Consider the following 19,797-nt stretch of genomic DNA (forward strand, 5'->3'; position numbering starts at 1 on the left):
ACCACTTTGAGCCACAGTGCCACTTCCAATTTTCTGGCGGTTAATTAGAGTTAAGAATCTCTCAGACTTTCCTGCCAGGGCTGGCTTTGAGCCACAATCCTCAGAGCTCAGCCTCCTGACTAGCCAGGATTACAGGTGTGAGCCACCAGCGCCTGGCTGCCCCTTTACTGTTTTTCTCTTTCTGTTTCTCTGACTCTGTTTCTCTCTCATTTTATCATGTGAGGATACAATCAGAAAGTGCTCCTTTGGAAAACAGACAGAAAGCCAGCCACAGTGACCATATTCACCTCCCCCTTAATCTTGGATTTCACAGTTTCTAGAAACATGAGAAACAATGTTTTGTTGACACCCAACCAAGCTATTTCATTATGGCTGCATTCACAGACGAGGGTATCCCTTTGAGATGTCATGTTGTGATTATGACATTTTATAGATCACTCTCAGGCAAATCCTGTTGACTAGCCAGTAAACAAATAGACATTTCCTCAGTGTCATCTGTGTAAAAAGATACCATGGAGAAGACAGGAATGGGTAAAACACAATCCTGTTGATATCAGAGACTAATTTCACAGAATAGATCAAAGCTTGAACCCACATACCGAGAGGCATGGATGGAACTTCCAACTTAGAAGACGGTGCCGAATGTTGAGGTCTGGAAAAGGGGCAGGGATTTCGGGAAGTTATCGGGAAAATATTTGCCTGTTGAGAAGCGGTATCTTTGGGAATCAAATGTTTCCCATTGCTTGGCAGGTTGCCTGCTGACTTAGCAGAATCCCATGCTTGGGAGAGGTCCTCAGTATCGCTCATGTGGTTATTCTCAGCATCTCCCAAGGCTGTCACGGCAGCCTATCACATCTCTGGTTTCAGGGAGAGCCACCCTGACGTTCGAGAGAGGATTCACACGCGTCGTCCATGGAAAATGATTCAGGCTGATGTCAGCCTGGAACTCAACCCGGAGTCACGTCAGCGAGGGTAGCCTGTGGTCAAAGGATGCGGCCAGCCCAGAGGGACCCGAGAGGGCTAGAGAGCCAGGACAGTACAGATCCGACTTGACATCCCTTGGGACCCCCATCCTCCTCTGGGGCTTCTCCCTGGTCCTCTGCTGCGGCAGGGCAGGGGAAGTTGAGGAATGATTTCCTCACCTTCAGCAGTGCAGGGCCCAGAGCAGAAGGAGGAGAGCGTGAAGGGAATGGCAGGAACGAAGATCGAGAACACAGCGGGTTGGGTCACTTCCTGGCTGCAACTGCTGACACAGGAGACGTGGCACCCGACATCACAGAAAGCCAAGATCTTAGCCAGAACGTTGGCTAACCCATTTCTTGCTCTTTGGTACGAATCATGTAGCACCTTTTTTTAGTTTCTGGCCTGATGATTCTAATAGGTAAAATGAAGCGTCTAGAAGGTCTGCCAGGTAGGATGAATCGTTTTGTGATCAGTTCTGTCTCTCACCTTTCCCAACTTCACTGCCCATGGGAAAATCCCATGGAACAGAGAAGCAAGCTCCCCTCCTCCCCCCCCCCCGCAACGTGCTTCTCTCTTGCGTGTTCTTTACCTTCTCTTGCCTGAATTTAGATCTTGGATCCCTCTTTGGGGACATGACCCTTCTGATGGCACTTGGCAGGCTCCGTGCGTATGACTGCGCACATACCCCATCCTGGGATATATACATTTTTATGATTTCCTAGCAAGAGCCTTAATACAGCCTTGCTCTGCCATCCTCCCACAGTCTACCTCCCCGGCAACTGCATGAATTTTCTATCTGCTAGGATCAGGCTGTGAAAAGATCCCTCAACAGAAATCTGAGAATTTCACAGACTTGTTGAAGTTTATAGACTCTCCTTGACTATCTTCCATAAGGCATGTGGTTTCTGTGTTTCCTTGGCCTTCCAGTTTCCTCCATTTCCCAGATGCTGCTCAGTTTTTCATTGGTAGTTCATAAAAACTGGCTACAGCCTCGGTAGTTCACCTTACGATGGAGTCATTTCTCACCGTCTCCCCAGGCTTATTCCGTTTCTGGATTTATCATTATTCCCCAGTGTGCTTACAAGTTCCAACCATGTGCTATTTAGATCAGTTCCCAGACAGGAGATAAAAGTGTCAGTCAGTACTAAAAGCTAATCATTGACTTCTAAACTATCCCTCATTGAAACCACTCATCTGTGCAGCCCTGCGATCCAAAACAAACTCATGACTTAAAGCCACGCATGACACGTCTCATGGGTGGCAGAATTTACCCATAGGAATGGGTGAGAAATGCCGTAGAGATGAACTACTCCATTCCTGAGGAGTCTGAGAGAGAAGCAAGCAAGAGAGAGAGAAGGACCAGCCTCGGGTCACCCGATCTGATAGGAAGGGCCAGGACCAGAATGGCAGCTCCCACGTGGTTGACCAGCCAGTCTGTCTTTTCACGGATAGCCATCCTTGCCTCCACCATCTTCTAAAGCCAGGCTCCCTCCCATGCCCCATCTTCTGCACACCTTCCTGTATTTCAACCGACGTAGACTCTCTTTCTTTAAACTTTTATTAAACTGTTACCATGAAGGTGATGTACAGAGGAGTTACAGTTACCCAAGGTCAGGTAAAGCATACCTTTCTTTTTGGACTACGTCGCCCCTTCCCTCATTCTCTCCATGGGCTCTTGCTAACGCTGAGCAGGGGTCTCCTTGGCTGGTGCCCAGCAGGCTGACCAGCAGTGTGAAAGTATATGATTACCAGCCCACCTGGTAATGTTCTGGATGTCCAGAACCCAGAAGCAGGAGGCCCCGGATGGCCTCACTCAACACCAACTGCTTTCAGGAAAGGAAGACTAAGTGCACTGTGACCTTCCGCATGGTGACACTTGATCAGATTTTCTCATTGCTTAAACATCACCCTTTTGTACATGCATCAAAAGTCCTGGGGACCCATTACTTTTTCAAGTACTTAGAAGCTAATTACTTAATTTGTTTATAGTGCATATCTCCTTCTTAAGTTCCTAAGAAGTCCAGAGTACTAGAAACTTCAGAGAGAGTTACGTAGGATAATAAAGTTTTATTTGTGTAATAAGTGAACCCATGCAAAATAAAATAAGAAGTAAAACAGAAACTGGCAGTAAGGATATTAAGGACATGAGGTGAACAGCCCATGAGGTTGTTCTTCACAAAGTGATTCTGTGGAGGCCAGGATTGAGAGAATTATGGTTAGAGGCCTACATGGACAAAAGGTTTCTGCAAGACTCCATCTCCAACAATAAAAAACTCCAGGTGGTACATACCTGTTTTCCCCATGCTGAGGGAAACTTGAATGGGAGAATCACTGGGTAAAAATTAAGACACTACTTAAAAAAGAAAGAAAGACAAGCTGAAAGGCTAGAGAGGGCTCAAGGGGTAGAATGCCTGGCTAACCATCTTGTCGACCTGGAGTTCAAATCCCAGTACTGCCAAAAAAGTAAACTAAAAAAGTTCTGAACTTCTAAGATGGTGAGGGAAAACAAAGGAAGATTTGTTGGTTACACATTTTTGCGGGGAGGAGAAGGGACTCTCAGTACTAGGGTTTGTGCTTGACAGGCTGGCACTCTACCCCTTGAGCCATGCCTCCAGCCATGCTGCGTTTGCTGGTTATTTTTGGAATACGATCTCACCCATCTGGGCACACAGCCCAAGCCGTGATCAGCTACTCTAGGCTTCTTGTCATCGCTGGGATTACAAGCAGGCGCTACCATGTCCAGTTTCCTCTGTGGAGCTGAAGTCTCCACAGTGAAATCAATATTCAGTTAAAAAAAAAAAGTTTGGATGACGATCACATCTAGTGATGGACACTGATGTTAAAAAAAACTGTGGCCAGGGACAGGAGGTAGATGGGAAGGGATGAGGTAGGGAAGTGAAGGAAAGGGTGATATTGGCCAAAAAAAAAGAAATGTACTCATTGTCTGACTTCTGAAATGTAACCCCCCCTCTACACAACACCTTCATAATAACAATACAATTACATTTAAAAACATGTGATTTGGGAGGATGCTTTTCAGAACTGTTGCTCTTAGAAAACAGGAATATTGACAACCGTTGTTTTCCTGTCTGCCTTCTGTCTGCACTAGTTAGGTTAGGAAGACATATCTGAGCCACTGTTAGGAAAACTCAGGTCTTCATCTCACCCGTAGGAGCAGAGTGTCGATTGATTATTAAAACTGAAGATCATTCGATTCCAACTCAGGGGAAGTAAAATGATCGTGCAATGAACCAAAAATACCGAGGAAGGGTGGAGATTTCCCATCTGCTCCGAAGTAAATGAATCCCGTTCATTCATAAACATTGCATGACAAATTTATTCAATGTTACGCATCGATGTTTCAGTATCCTCTGAAATCCCTCTTGGAAAGTAGGAGTATTCACTTACTGGATAGCACCCCCAAAGGGTCTCCCACAGAAATGCTGTAGTGTGGCTGTGGGGTAGCATGGCCCCAGGAATTCTCTACACTCAGTACCTCACACTCATGACCACAATCAGGGGCCTTGCTCACAAGTGCAAAAGAACCACCCCGTCCATGGTACTCTGTGACTTGCCATTTTCTTCAACTATGATGCTTCCTCCAATACATAAGAATGCAGTTGATTCTTTCAAATAGCTGCAATTTATCCCATTACACGCCTCTATCATACTGTAGTCAGCCATTCTATAATTGGTAGGCAGACTGTTGATAAGATTTTGCTGTTGAGAAGCAAATATCAATGGTTTTAGAACGTTATTTTTATCCACAGGGTTTTTTGTTTGTTTTGTTTTTGTGCCAGTCCTAGGCCCTGAACTTTTATGGTCAAGGCTAGTGCTCTGCCACTGAGCCACACACAGCTCCACTTCCAGCTTTTATTTACTTATTTATTTTTCGGGTGCTTAATTGGTGATAAGAGTCACACAAACTTTCGTGCCTGGGCTGGCTTTGAACTGCAATCCTCAGGTCTTGCTCCTCAGCCTCCTGAGTAGCTAGGATTTCAGGCATGAGCCACTGGCTCCCAGCTTACAGGGTTTAATTTGTTATATATATATATATATATATATATATATATATATATATGTATGTGTTTCTGTGTGTGTTGGTTAGCAACAAAAACACCTTTCTCTCCATCATATGAGTAGAAACTGAGGCAGAAGTTTTAAACAGTAATAATAATACAATGATGATGATGATGATGGATAATGATGAAGGAATGATCTGCTTTCTTGGTTTTCTTCAATACCCAGGCTTGCTCTGCCCTTGGCTAGCAGGCAGGGTCCCCCAAGCCCTGTGCACTGATGGGTGCAGGGTGCTCTCAGTGTGGCGGCTCCAGAGAGCCTCACCCGCAAGGGGCACATGCCGGCTTTCCTCCACTTCACCCCCTGGGCAAAGCTTGAACCCCTGGCTGACCCTACAGGTGAAGAGGCAGGTGGCTTCAGAGGGTGCGGGGCGCAGCTGGCTTGGGACTCACATGCTGAGTGACTTTAGGTGTCCCTGGCTCCTATGGGGCAGGCCAAGTCATGGAATTTCAATAAATAATTGAACCAGAGCTCCAGTTTCAGCAGCTCCAGGGTTCACTTTCAGCTCCTGGCGCCATTGTCGTGGCCAGCAGCTCCTTCCCCTTTCCACGCAGCGGAGGGAAATGTGGCTGTGATTCACTGGCTATTTTTTTTAAGAACCCAGGGGAGCCAGATTGCTATGTACAGGAGTAGAGATGTTAATTTTTCTCCCCTGAACAAGAGTTATGAGAAAACCAGATACAAGAAGAGATGCTTCTTCGATGAGAAAGCAAAACTGGCTCTCCTGGGCACGGATATTCTAGATGTGAAGGTCTTGGTGTAGGTACTGCAGGACATCTTGATCTTCCAAAGATTCGAAGCTCCGTCTTCTTGTTAGAAATGCAGGCTCCGATGAGCAAACGTGGGAGTGGGCTTGAGAAGCCACATGTCTAGGAAGCTTCTAGAATGATCCTTGCAAGAGTAAGTTGGAGACAGCCTAGCATGCCTTCCTGTCTGGAAATCCACCACTGGGAGTTCTGGGGAGCCCATGGAAGGCTCTCGATGGGTCCTGGTTGAGGAGTGAAGAAATGCACCCTTTTCTAAGGGGCCGCCAGTAGCAGGACATTGTAACCTAGCCACAGTTTCTACCCACTGACAACAAGGACGGTGTGTAGGGGGTGCAGACATGACTCTTCTGCTTTTAGAACGTTTGCATGTGCCTTGTCTTCTTGGATCCTCACAGACAGCTTGTGGAGCTGTTCAACAGCTATGATTATTCACCACTGTGAATGAAAGAGAGAACTTTGAGTCCAAGTCAAGCTTCATCATCATCATCATCATCATCATCATCATCATCATCATCTGGGGTTTGAACTCTAGGACGTTTGCTAGGCAGGCACTCAATTACTTTAACCACACCCCCACCACTTTTGTTGCCTTAGTCACTGTGCAGATAGGATCTTGCATTGTGGGTCCAGAGCAAAAAAATTCCACTTAGCTGGGACTACAGATGTGTACTACCACAACTGATCATCAAGTCATCTTAAAAAAAATTCCAAGTGCAAGGATAGACAGAGGAAAAGTCTTGTTTGATGCTTGGTACATAACTAAAGGACACAGGGTAAAAGTGGATCACTTGAAGATCACACACTCCATGGCATCCCATGTGTTTCTAAGACCTTGTTTCTCTTCAGCCCTCATGTGGTCTTTGCAGGTAGGCCACTTCTTGAACAACTGAACAACGAGATTAGATGTGTCTGGCCCTGATGTATGTAAATTGGGAAGAGAAAGATCAGACCAAATCTGTTTTACAACTTAGTTGAAAGAAAAGTGTGATTAAAGCTATAACTGAGATAACACAGGCAGAAATCGTGCTTTCCATTTTAGTCCGTTTTTTCCCTCTAGTTCATTTTCAGACCTCCTTTCTCTATGTCGAGATGTCTGCAGGATTCCACTGGAGGTCAGCGTTATAAATAAAGCTTGCAGTCACCAAGTGACGCTGACACCTTTCCCACTGATTCCCACGAGACCTGAATTTCCTACAGAATTTCTACTGCCTCCAGCCCTGTCCTCCAGTAATTGGGAGATGAGGCACAAGGGAAAAGATCTCTGCCACTGTGCTCCCCAAAGATCCTAAGCATCAGATAGGATCTGGATGCTATTAAATGTTGAAGGTCAGCTCTTAGCATCATCTGTTCTAAACATAGCCCAACAATAGGAGACTTCCTTCCTTTGATATTTCTTGCAAGTGAAGAGAAGGTACTATGGCTTTGGTTCATGTTGGCTTACAGCAGTGAAAATGGTTTGATTGGTTTGGAGGGAGGAGCAGATGGTCATGGTATGTTTTTGTTTTTGTCTGTCACGGGGCTTGAACTCAGGGCCCTCGACGTTGTCCCGAACTTTTTTGCTCAAGCTTTTTCACTCTACCACTTTGAGCCACAGGCACCACTTCTGGTTTTCAGGTGGTTAATTGGAGATAAGAGTCTCACAGACTTTTGCCCAGCCTGGCTTTGAACCACAGTCTTCAGATCTCAGCCTTCTGAGTAGCTAGGATGACTGACGTGAGCCACTGGCACCCAGCTCATCATGGTATAGTTTTTAACAAACAGGAACAAGTACTCTATCTGGTGCCTGCCAGTGAAATGAAGCCACAGGGATCTGCTTTGATGACTAGCAATACTTCACAAAACTTCACAAACTTAACAAAACGTGTGCTGTAGAGGCTTCCGTGGTTTAATCTGTGTGAGATTTAGACATCTCAAGTGTCTAAAGTGAAGGTTTCATGCTGGGGCTGATGGTATTGGGCTGTGAACACTGACACCAGATTGTATGGTACTTGTGAACCTTGGAAGAATCAGGCCAGATTCTGAGACTTACAGGAAGGAAGCAGTAGTGGGGTAGAGCGGCTCCCACACCTTGCGACTTTGGCAGCCAGCTCATGGGGTCAGTTTCACATCTGTATAATCGCCACTTTCAGTGATTGCTCCTAGACGAGAAGTGGAGACTTGATATATTGGAGCACCTCACAGAGCCAGGCTCACTTCTAACATCTCAGTGCATGATTAGGAAGCTGCAGAAAAGTGAGTGTAGAGAGAACCGGACAGTGTAGAGCTCATCTCTATCTAGCTATGTCTTTTGGGAGGAAGAGGGGAGGATTTGGAAGGCCAGGCTGAGGCACAGACTCGCTCTGTGGCACAGTTATTATGTCAAGCAACCAGGACCAGCCTGGAAGAAAGACCTCTCATGTCCACAGGCCAGACAAAGAGCAGGCAGGAGCTCTGGTTCTCATCACTGCAGGAGGACTTGGGAAAACAAACACACAAACAAGGGTGGTGAGACTTGGAAAATTCCCTTCTAAAGAGCAACACTGACCCCCCCCCGCCCTTTTAGCTGGAAGCTTCCTGGGTGACGGCTTGTTGTATGCCATTAACAACGGCAGCAGATTTATTTCTCTTTATGGGAGTCTAATAAATAGAACACTTCCTGCCTTCGCCGGCGTGTGGGCCTGGAGACTTATAAAAGACCTGACCCTTGTCGACTGCAGCTCTGTCTGGGCTTGAATAAATTCAGATGGACTGTTTCCAAGGTAGGAGCAAATGAAATGGAGTCTCCTTGACTTAAAACTTGGCCCCGTTTCCATGTCTGTCACTGTGAGGTTTTTGGGTTTTCTTGTTATTTTACTTTTTATTATTTTTATTTTTTAGCTTCTGGCTAGAGCAGGGGGGTAAGGATTTCAATCTTCACAGTCAGCGCCGGAGAAGCGTGAGAGGGGCTCGCTGGGGCCTTCGGGAGGTGCCTTGCTCTGTTGCATGGTAGAGGGTCCAAGCCTTTAGCAAGCTGGTTAGGAGTCTTTAGGGGAAGAAGGAGGGATGGACCGGACAGCAGAGTGCTCTCTTCCCTCCTCCCTCTCATTATGCACCTTTGATGTCTGTTCTTCCCTTCATTCCCCCATCCCCACTGTGGGGAAGAGGCTGAGGATGGGCGCCTTGGCTGTCCTGCTTTTCTCCCATACTTCCAATGGGAGGGAGAGGGGGTATCTTCAGAGCTACCGCATGCCTTGGCTTCTTGTCTTTACCCAGAGTGAATCCTGCTCATTAAAGCAGAATCAACTTTCGTTAGCATTTTTACCATACAATTAATAACCACATCTTTTCCTTCTCATATCCTCAACTTTATTTGTTTGTTTGTTTGTTTGGTGCCAGTCCTGGGGCTTAAACTCCAAAGTCTGGGCACTGTCCCTAAACAATTTTTTTTTTTTGCTCAAGGTGGGTGCTCTATTCCTTGAGCCACGACTCTACTTCCTGCTTTTTGGTGGTTAATAGGAGATAAGAGTCTCATGGACTTTCTTGCCCAGATTTGGCTTTGAGTCACTATCCTCAGATCTCAGCCTCCTGAGTAGCTAGGATTACAGGCATGAGCTGGAGGAAGAAAAGGAGCTAAAAGAGTTCCCTCATTCACACATGAAGATCAAACCTTACACACTGGCTTTGTGTGTCCCAGCCTCCACCCTGGCATCTTTAGACTCTCTTTTGCCTTGTGGTCTTTATATATAACATTGCTTGAGTGAATTCTTTCACCCTTCAAGGCTGATACTAAGCATGGTGCTGCTGATGAACCTGCTCCGATGCCTGGGTGGCTTCATGTTTCCAGTCCACCATTCCCCACCAACAGCGTACAGCACACATTACTCGTGACAGGCCCCGTCTTTTCCGCTGCTTCCACGGTGCTCGATGGAAGGGCTCGTATCTCTGTCATCACTCCACTCCCAGGCTTCGGTACCAAGCAGGTTCTTGGTGAAGCTGTCACCAGGCTGTGGGGGTCCACCGTGCCAATGGTCTGGTGACCACATTCAGGCTGAGTGTGGAGCTTAAGTCCCCAAGGTCTCCAGGAAGCCAGGAGGACATCAAGCAGGGCTTTGTGAGGACCAGGCATGTTTGAAGAAGTACACTATCTAGCCATTGCTGGCTAGAAGAAAATGGTTGGAGAGAGGAAAGGGGGTGGAGCTCATGTGGTGTGTACAGCCACTAACCATGTGAGGGCTTGGGCACTGTGGCTGGAATTCCAGGCCTTGTTGCAGTACTTTCTATAATCCTCCTAGAGGACCTATCCAGAGGGCTGAAGATCTGGCTGTGGAGGCACAGCTCCAAAGAAAGCTCAGCAGTTGTGTCTGCTGTGCTGTCTGCAGACATCCCGGTTCAGATTTGCTCCTGTTCACCCAAATGACTACAAATTGTGCCTTTCGTTCCATGCTTTTATGGGAGTGGACCTTAGAACAGCGTAGAAGTGGAGTGGGAGGTAAGAGTGGGGTGGGACCTGAAGGATTTAGATAAGGATTTTAATAAGGAGACAAGAATCAAAAGAGTAGAAACAGAGTCTAAGTTCTGTGTCCGATCTGGGCTATCACTCTGATTCTGTGCCCCTCCTGTGGACCCAGGGAGCTTATCTGGGTGTATTTGTTCTCATATTTTTTCCCCACAAGCTCTTGGATCATTCTACTGTACATACATACCACTAGGTCAGAAGCTGGCATGCTGGCTAGACAGGAACGTTGAGAGGAAGAATTAGGATCTCTGAGCCCTCTGCTAGATTAATGAAATCACAGTACTTAAGAGTAGGGTCTGGGTTCTGGATTTTAAAGGGAGCATGCAAATGGGATCTTCAAGTTCTGTAAACAATGCTTGATGGGCATATCTTCAAATAGTAATTTGCTACAGAATTTCCCAGAAAGCCTTGGACTTAATGAACCCTTAGTAAAGCTCGCGACTCAGGTTTGATCTCAGTGATGCAAGCTTTGAATCTGTTACATTTACGAGTTTGGGGTTGAGATGGGTGGACAGATGTTGTGGTCTCTTTTGAATCTTTCCAGACCACCTTCTCCTATTAGGATTCTATATCCAAACTGAACATTAGGGAGAGAAGGGAAAGGGCAGTTACATGCAGTCTTCGCCTATCCCAGCATCCAAGCACCAGACATTATAGGGGAAACGGTCAGTGCCCCAAGATATCCTTGTTGTACAGGAAGAGTGTGGATCACAGACTGATCCCATGCAAAGGAAATGGACTCGTGATAAGAAAGCTGGAACTAATTTCTATAAAACCTTGGAGAAACAAATGAGAGGCTGAGCCAGACTTTTGACAGCACCTGACAAAGTGGCAGACGTGTTTCCTCCATTTCTGACTGGGATTCGCCGCAAGACGCTTAGTGAGGCCTCTTCAGATTAGAGCCATGTGGAAGGAGGCCTTTTACTGAAGGCTGCCAATCTGTATCTTCCGCTGGCTTCCTGTGCTTTGGTACATTTCTGAGATGGAACCATTCCAGCTTTCAGCTTTCCCCACCCAAGCATCTGAAAGCCGCCATCAGATCTAATGAATAGCATGAGGGTTGTGACAAAAATTCCTGGATATTGAGACTATACAGATTTCCATTGGATCTCACTGCAAACTACAAAGAATGTGTCCCAACCTGACCCCTATTCATCCATATCCCTTCCTCTTCCTCTTTGACTCTTGGATTCTTTAGGGAAAAAAAAAAAAGGTTTGGTTGGAAAAGTTTCTATACTCAGAAACTCATAGCCTTGTAGAGAACAGAGATGTACCTGCCTCCAGGTTGGTCCCCACAGCTCAGCAGATAGGAGTTGTTTTCTCCAGCCTCCCTGCACGGTAAGCCTCTCTGTTCCTCCCAATAGCTATGGATTTGATTTCTCAGCTGAATATTTTCTTCCAGCATGGCGTTGCTGCACATTTGTCCCATTGCAGAGAGATGTACTGACTCTTCCCCAAGGCACAGCATTTTACAAATGGGGATGTTTAATGAGCTCTTTAAAACATTTTCCTTCCTGTCATAATGACAGCAACTATAATTTTACAAAGCAAACAGGGAATACTGCATCCATGTTTTGGTCCCAATTTGAAGAGGAAAAAAATACGGTTTGAGTATGTACACGAACAACCAAGCTAGCCTCAGAAATCTCCATGCTCTTGCTTCACCCTCTTGACTGGCGTGATTACAGGTGTGCACCACCATGCCCACTATCATCCTCACTTTTGAATTGTCTAAGAAGATACCCAGGAAGGAAAAGTAGACATTCTTCCCAAAATAGCCAAACTGCAAGTACATGGACAACATAAATGTCCATATAAATTTAAAAAAATGAATTGTTTAAAGCCACTGATTTTGGGGGTGGTTGGTTGCCATGAAAGTCACCCCAATTTCAACAAGAAGGGTAATACCAGCCATCCCCTGCTGGGGTGTGTTAAGGTTCTAGAGAGCCAGTGGGACTAGAAATGGTGCTGTAGCCACTTGGAGAAGAGTGGCTGGTGTCCAGGGAGGCAGCTGAGGGCCAAGCCTGAAGACTAAGAGGGAAGTCCAAGTCGAGAGCTCTAGGCTGGATGGACAGCAAAGGGAGACATAGCATAACTTAGCTCAGAAAAAGACTGACCAAGAATAACGGCAGACGTTGTTGAATAGAAGCAGAATTAGCAAGTTTACAAGAGACTCCTAGACTTATTCATATAGCTGGACATGGAAGAATAAGGAAAACCATGAGGGATGAAGGGTGGAGGTGGGAAGGACAGTTCTTCAGCTGGTGGAAGCGTGGGCTTGGTAAGCAGCCCTGCAGAGGGGGCTGGACACACAGTGGCACAGAGGAGACCACCCCTGCTGTACTCACAGCAGGCATTGCACAGCAGAGAAGGGTTTGGTGGCCTTGGGCCTGCAACCTCCAAGGCTCATCTCTGCTAATAAAAGGCTTCTTAATAAAATTATTGGTTAGATCTACACCATACGATAGTTAAAAAAAAAATCGAGTCACAGAAGGAATACTGCCTGAGTTACATGAATTAGAAAGGGAGCTAGCTCTGAAAATTATTGTTATAAAAAATTCTTTCCCTTTCATGTGTTTTATACAATGGCTAGCTCTTGAGACCCCCATGCTATAAAAAGGGAGAAACCTTGCCCTCCCTTTCACACACACACATCCATTCAAACAGGCACTGAGGAGGATCGAAGAGGTGTCAGGCATCTGTGTTTGTTACTGATGAAGGCAGCATACATTGATAAAGCATTGTCTATGTTTGGGACACAGGCAAGTTCACCATTCAAAAAGAAAGCAACATAGAGCAGCAGATAATATGAATGGTCTAGCGTGTAATCTATAGCATACGATTGTACAATCTGCTGCTTTTCATATTATCCTATGTGAAATTATATGTGATAGAATATTTTTTATAATATCTTGCATATATACATGAAGGGGACAGGAAGTGCTCTGGGGTTATGGTGGACGATTGCGTGCATTCGCACCAAGCTCATGGCAACACGGGATCCCACACCTGGAATGGGGGCTGCTGGCTCCCTGTCACTATCCTTGTGCTGTTTCCCTGCATGTAGTAGCTTTCTAGTGTCCTTGTAACACATTACAGTACATTGTGTGGCACGCAACAGTGATGGTTTATTGTTCTCTCATGGTTCTGGAAGCTACGAGTTCAAAATCAAGGTGTTGCCACTTTCTATTCATGTATCTCTCTCGCAGCACCGTGGCTGCCCCTGCCCTTGACACCCTCTGGTGGCTCTCTGCCACCATCTTCTCCTGACATGATTCCCTGTATCCTGTGCCTCAATTTGCCTCTTCCAAGGATGCTGCCACTTGGGAGTCGACCCTAATCCACTATGACTTGATCAGAAGCGTGATTATATCTACGAAGATGTCATCTTTTACCAAATAAGGCCCATTCATCAATTCCAGGTAGATATGGATTTCGGGCAATACCACAGCCTTAGTCTGAGCCTTGGTGCCTCTCTCCATCCCTCTACCTTCAAGTGCTCATTGGATGAAAGATCATCTGGGCACACACATTATTCAGGCAGACACCTACCTGGTTCTATTGTGGCATTTTGTTTTGTTTTGTTTGGCCAGTCCTGGAGCTTGAACTCAGGGTCTGGGCAGTATTCCTGAGCCTCTTTGTGCTCCAGGCTAGCTCTTTGTGCTCTACCACTTGAGCCACAGCTCCACTTCTGGCTTTTTGTTTACTTGGAGATAAGAGTCTCATGGACTTTCCTACTTGGGCTGGCTTCAAACCGTGATCCTCAGATCTCCGCCTCCTGAGTAGCCGGGATGACAGGCATGAGCCAGTGGCACCTGGCTGCTCAGGTATCCTGAGTTACACTCAACCTATGAGTTTAACAAATGGTTCAGCAGGGCCACAAATGCCAAGGAAGACACAGGAAGAAAACATGGCCTTCAGAGCGGTGAAACACAGCAGAATCCCATTCCTCTTTATAAAGGGCCTTGGGCAAGTTTGCTTGTCAGGCCTAGCAGCCTAGTTTATGATGAGATTTGTAAGACATGTGAGAATGTAGGGGGCTATGGAAGACAGCACTCCCATGGACGGGAGAGAGAAAGTCTGCATGCAGTTCAAGGCCACACCATCTTGCTGTACCAGCAATGCGATCCGGGGAGAATCTTACCTCAGAGCAGATTCCAGGAAGAACAATTAAGAGGACCAGATATGAACGGGACCACCTGAGCTCCATCCTAGTTTCTTGGGCCAGTTCTTACTTCTTCTCTGTGCCTCAGTTTCCACATCTGTAAAGGATTCCACTTCACTGACCTAACGGGGGTGGAGGTCAGGTGAATGAGTTAGTAAGGTATGCAACTAACTTAAGACAATGCTTTACAGTACAAACACAAGCTATTACTATTACTACTGTTATTATAGGAAGTTCTTGCCCTGCTAAGGATCTTAACGATTTACTAAGTACCTCCTTCAATTCATTGTCCCCTGCGCCGCCACCACCACTACCAGAGTGTGAACAGGTTAACAGTCTGTGCATGTGGCTTTTTGGTTTTGTGTCCCCTTTTGAGCATTCTCTATTGGTCACATTACCACTGGCTCTGGATGAACTTCGTTGTTTGATCAGCACGCTGTAAAGGACCAAGGCTCCCATACCGATGGTGTTTTGGGGAGCCCTCACGCGTGGGCCAGCGTGACAGCTTGGGTCACTCCTAGGCTCAGTGGATGCATGGCCCTCTGGGCAGGGTCGTGATGGTGGTGAGTGCCTCGGCCACTCAGCCGTGGATCTGTCTCCGGTACACAGGGAGAGCTGAGGCCTGACGGGGAGCAGAGTTCTCGAATCACTCAGAGAGCAGTGAAACAACTACAATTTCATAGTAATGACCTGCGAGCAACACTGTGAAAGGCTCCACTTATCAGCCATACACCCGCGCCTCTGCTGGGAGCAATTTGCAAGGTGGGGGAGGCGGGGAAGCACAGGACTTCACTAATGTATGACAGAAGGAATCACAAACGCCACAGGCAAACAGACCCCAAGAGGGAGGATCATATGTTGTTTCCTCAAAAACAAAACAAAGCAAAAAAACCACACACAAAACCCCCCAAAAAACAAAGAACAACGATCCTTGTTCCTGCCTATTACAAGGGGAGATTCTTGCTACCTGAGCCTCCCCTGCCTGGACTCCTATACCTCAGCCTCCAGTAGAGGCCAGAGTTTCCACAGGAGCTAATACCAAGCAGAGGCTAGGCCCTGTGGGCCTTCTGTCCTCTAAGTGTCAGGTGCCAAGAAACCACTCAAGGGGAATAAATTATACAGAGACCATTGTTTCCCATTTTTTTTCTGTTTGAGTTTGTGTTTGCTTTGGAATGATTTCTTTCTACAGTCCACTCAGAGGGGTGCAGGAGACAGACTTGTCTTTCACATGTAAAAAAAAAAAACCCAACTATTTGGAAAGGCGATGAGGAGGAGGAGTGGCACTCATGCTGTGAGGAGTTGCTTGCTGTGCTCTTGTGGCACACACCCCCCCCGCACACCCCACACAAAGCCAGGCACCAGCTCCTTGAGGGAATGCAAACTTAAACCTCTGGTGCAATTCTCTCCAGTGCCTTGCACAAAACCAATAGCCAAATTATGTTTGCTGAATAAAAGGATAATTTAGTGAGTATATTACCCGACTCATTCAATTGTAATCTCTCCGTGTGTCACCTGTATCAGCACAATAAAGAAAATACTAATTAATAAAGGATAATTTAGCCAATTTGAAGTTTATGGACTCTGAAGTCCAAGTACTAACCAGAACGAAGTATCTGGGCTCTGCTGATGAGCCTAGATTCAGGGAAACGGGATCAAAGTGTGAGTTATCTGTACCCATGAGATCCTCATGGAGCAAGGGGAAGATGAAGGAAAACTACAGAGGGATGTATTTTGTCTAGGTACAGCCAAAGGCAAGCATTCCTAATTACTTAGAAAGTCCTGCAGAAGGGGAACCTTTGAGGCTGGACACAATTGCTTATACCTGTGCAAGTCTCAGCTTCTTAAGGAGGTGGAGATCGGGAAGATCACAGTCCACAGAGCCCAACTAAAACAAAAAATGTTAGTGAGATCCTCCTAACCAGCCAGGTATGGTGGTGTGTGCCCGTGACACTCAGGTATGGTGGTGTGTGCCCGTGACACGTGACACTCAGCCACTTACAAGGGTATTTTTTTTGCCAGCCACAGGCTAAAACATGTGAGACACTACCCGAAAAATCACTAAAGCATAAAAAGGCTGAAAGTGTGGTCAAAGTAGAGCACCTGCCCACTAAGCTTGACGCCCCGAATTCACGACCCCAGGGCCACCAAACAAAGCGCAAACCAAAAAACAACGGCAAAGGCTGCTTTGAGAGCTGCACCTACAATCCAGGAGAGACGCAGTAACAATTCAAGCATAGCCTAGAGGACTGGATGGAAGTAGAAGTCGGTGGCCAGCATCCTTAGCTCCAGTCTAGATGATGCTGGGGTGCGCTGGGGGCTGCACTATTACACTGGGGTTCGGTGTTTTCAGGAGTTTGCAATTCTGCAAAAGCTCCATGCATGAAACTCAAGTGTAGTCCAGTGATTGAGCCGCTTCACGGATCCACACAGTAAAAAACTCAGGGCCCCTTGCTTTGGAGGGAGGCCAGGCCATGGCTCTCTGTGACTGTGCTTGCGTGTTATCCTCCTGTGTTCTTTCTTGCTAGTGGGCAGCCACTGACCCGAGTGCTGCTTCTCTTTCAGGCTGGAATCGACGGAGAGAGCATTGGCAATTGTCCTTTCTCTCAGCGCCTCTTCATGATCCTCTGGCTGAAAGGCGTCGTGTTCAACGTCACCACCGTGGACCTGAAAAGGTAAAGGACATGGTGTTCACAAGGAAAATGTGTATGGATGGCCAGGCAAGTCCAGAGAGAGAGAGCAAGCCAGAACCGGCCTGTTGGCAATGTCCTGGGGAGTTTTTCTGGCCAAATGAGGCACCGTCCAGGGTGTCAGACCAGTGTCCCCCGTGTCCCCAGTGTCATGTTCCAGGACTCAAGCCACACAGACTGCTAAACCTAGAAGCCACGGGAAACTTCTGAAAATAAGATCGGCATAGGTTTCTTGGCTTTACAACCAACACAAGGCTGCTCCCTGCGGTTAAACACAGGAGCCAGGAAAGAATGTCCTTTCAGGGCATGAGAGGAGGGACGCGCTCAGAGTAAACAAAGGCACTAAGCAAATTAGATTTTAGAAATACTTTCTGTCTGGACTGTGTGAGTTCCAAGTGCCAAAGAATGTAAGCAAAGAGCCTTCCTTTTGGGGACCGCAGAAGAGCAACACCCTAATTGACATTCTTCTCGTCCCCTCCCCAACTGATTACGCCTGGAATTTGTTTCATTATAGCCGTCGCCACCTCTTTGTTGTTTTTTTTTCTCCTCTACTTCGTTACACTTCTTCCATCTTATATTTCCCACTCCAGCTCCCGCCAGGAACTTTGTCTGCTCAGAGAGGGCATTTGGAGTGACTTACATTCCAGCCCTTTCCATGGGAAGTTCCGCCGTTATTCCCCCTCTTCCTTCCTCTCTTTGCATTCTCCATCCTTCCTCTCCTGTCCAGGCACCTGGTGGGAGGCACCAGAGGACCATGCAGGGGCGCTCACAGAGCCCCTGTCCAACACCTGTCTTCTGCTGTGGTTGCGGAAGTCCCTCCCCCAAGTGGTCGGCTCATTGCCCAGCACAAATCAGGACTGCACTGGGCCTGGCTGTGGGTTCATAATGGAAGTCCCGTCAACTGATTGGCTGCATGGTCCTCATTTTCACCTCTTCAGTGTCAATGCTTTCTTCCCTAGAGAATATAAGACTTTTATGTCTCTTCCCTTGGGGGATAAACATGCACTGTTGCTTTGCTTATCTTACATTTCTTTCAGGATCTGACCCAGAATCCTACAGGCACACCAGGAAGACTCTATTTTTCTTAGGTGTTAGATTGGATACATATGCTCCATCTAACTGAGTCTACTGGTGCCAGCCAAGCTTTCCATAAAAATTAATTAATTAATTAATTAATTAAAATGCTGGGGTGCTAGTGGCTCACGCCTGTAATCCTAGCTACTCAGGAAGCTGAGATCTGAGGTTCTTGGTTCAAAGCCAGCCCAGGCAAGAAAGTCCATGAGACTCTTATTTCCAATTAACCAACAGAAAACCAGAAGTGATGCTGTGGCTCAAGTGGTATGGTAGAGTGTTCACCTTGAGCTGAAGAGCTCAGAGACAGCGCCCAGGCCCAGAGTTCAAGCCCCATGACTAACTAAGAAAAAAAAGTTATTGTTATTATAAAAGTGATATACAAGAGGGGTTTTTGTTATAAAATCAGGTAAACACACACACACACATACATTGAAAATAAGTACTATATTTGAGTCTTATTAGAAAACAGAAGACATATTTACTTGGAAAAACAGATTATTTGTAGCTTGAGATAACAACTAAGTCATTTAAAAGAAATGGGTACCGTTTCTGTTTCAGGAAAAGGTCCCAGTTTATGTACGTTTAACAGAAATCTAAAATATTTCAGGAAAAATAACTACGTTCTAGCAAGATTATCATAGTAGTCACATTTCAAGAATGATTATGTGTGCTTCGATTATCTTCAAAGTAGAAATCTGCAAAAGGTAGACTGCAGTGTTGACACTAGAGCAAGTGTCTGCCCACGGGTCCTCTCCACATGCACCTGACCGCAGCAGGCCTGGCCCAGGGATGAGGAACAATGAAACACTCACTTCACAGGTGTGGGTATCCCCAGCACCATCATCAACACACACCCCACAAAAGATTTCAAATTTTGATCAAAATTCGAAGTTTCTAGCAACGTTAGACCAACTCTTCATCTATTCTGAAGCTAAAATCCCTTTTTTTGGGGGGGAGGGGCGGTCCGGTCGTGGGGCCTGAACTCTGGGACTGGGCGCTGTCCCTCAGCTCTTCAGCTCAAGGCTAGCACTCTACCACTTGAGCCACAGCGCCACTTCCGGCTTTTTTCTTTTTGCTATGTGGTGCTGAGGAATGGAACCCAGGGCCTCAGGCATGCAAGGCAAGCGCTCTACCACTGAGCCACCTTCCCAGCCCACTTCTTTTTTTTAAGTCAAAATGTAGGGATTGATTATGTAAATCACTAAAAGCGTTTACCCACTGACAGCTTCGTACATGGCCACATGCTTCCACAGCCACCTCCTTGTAGACGGTGGCTCCCATGGCTTCTCTTAGATACCTTCTCAGCCATCACAGCAAATTCTCCATGCAGAACCCTTAGCCGTAGCAAGAAGCATTGTACCCGTAACCTGACTTGTGGGATTGTAACCCCTTTGTGGGACAACATAACAATAATAATAATAAATCCTTCATCATTGCCTATCTGCTGTCCATTGAATACAGCACTGAACTTGGGCCTGTCAGACATAAGTCATAAATTTTCACCAAGGACCATGTTCAAACTTTAGCAATAAAACTCTTTCTGAATATACCATCTCTTAGTTTTTTAAAAATTTTAAGTTTCCTTTT

At 46.4% G+C, this 19,797-nt stretch overlaps 1 protein-coding gene across 1 annotated transcript in view; it reads left to right on the plus strand.

Moving 5' to 3' along the window:
* Positions 1 to 19,797, plus strand: part of Clic5 (chloride intracellular channel 5) — a 65,864-nt gene that overhangs the window by 15,916 nt on the left and 30,151 nt on the right. The window contains exon 2 of the mRNA XM_013019216.1: positions 17,012 to 17,121. Within this exon, the coding sequence (XP_012874670.1) occupies positions 17,012 to 17,121 (110 nt within the window). The remainder of the gene's footprint in view (positions 1 to 17,011; positions 17,122 to 19,797) is intronic.

This window comes from Dipodomys ordii, unplaced genomic scaffold (assembly GCF_000151885.1).
Source record: "Dipodomys ordii isolate 6190 unplaced genomic scaffold, Dord_2.0 Scaffold44, whole genome shotgun sequence".
NCBI lineage: Eukaryota > Metazoa > Chordata > Mammalia > Rodentia > Heteromyidae > Dipodomys > Dipodomys ordii.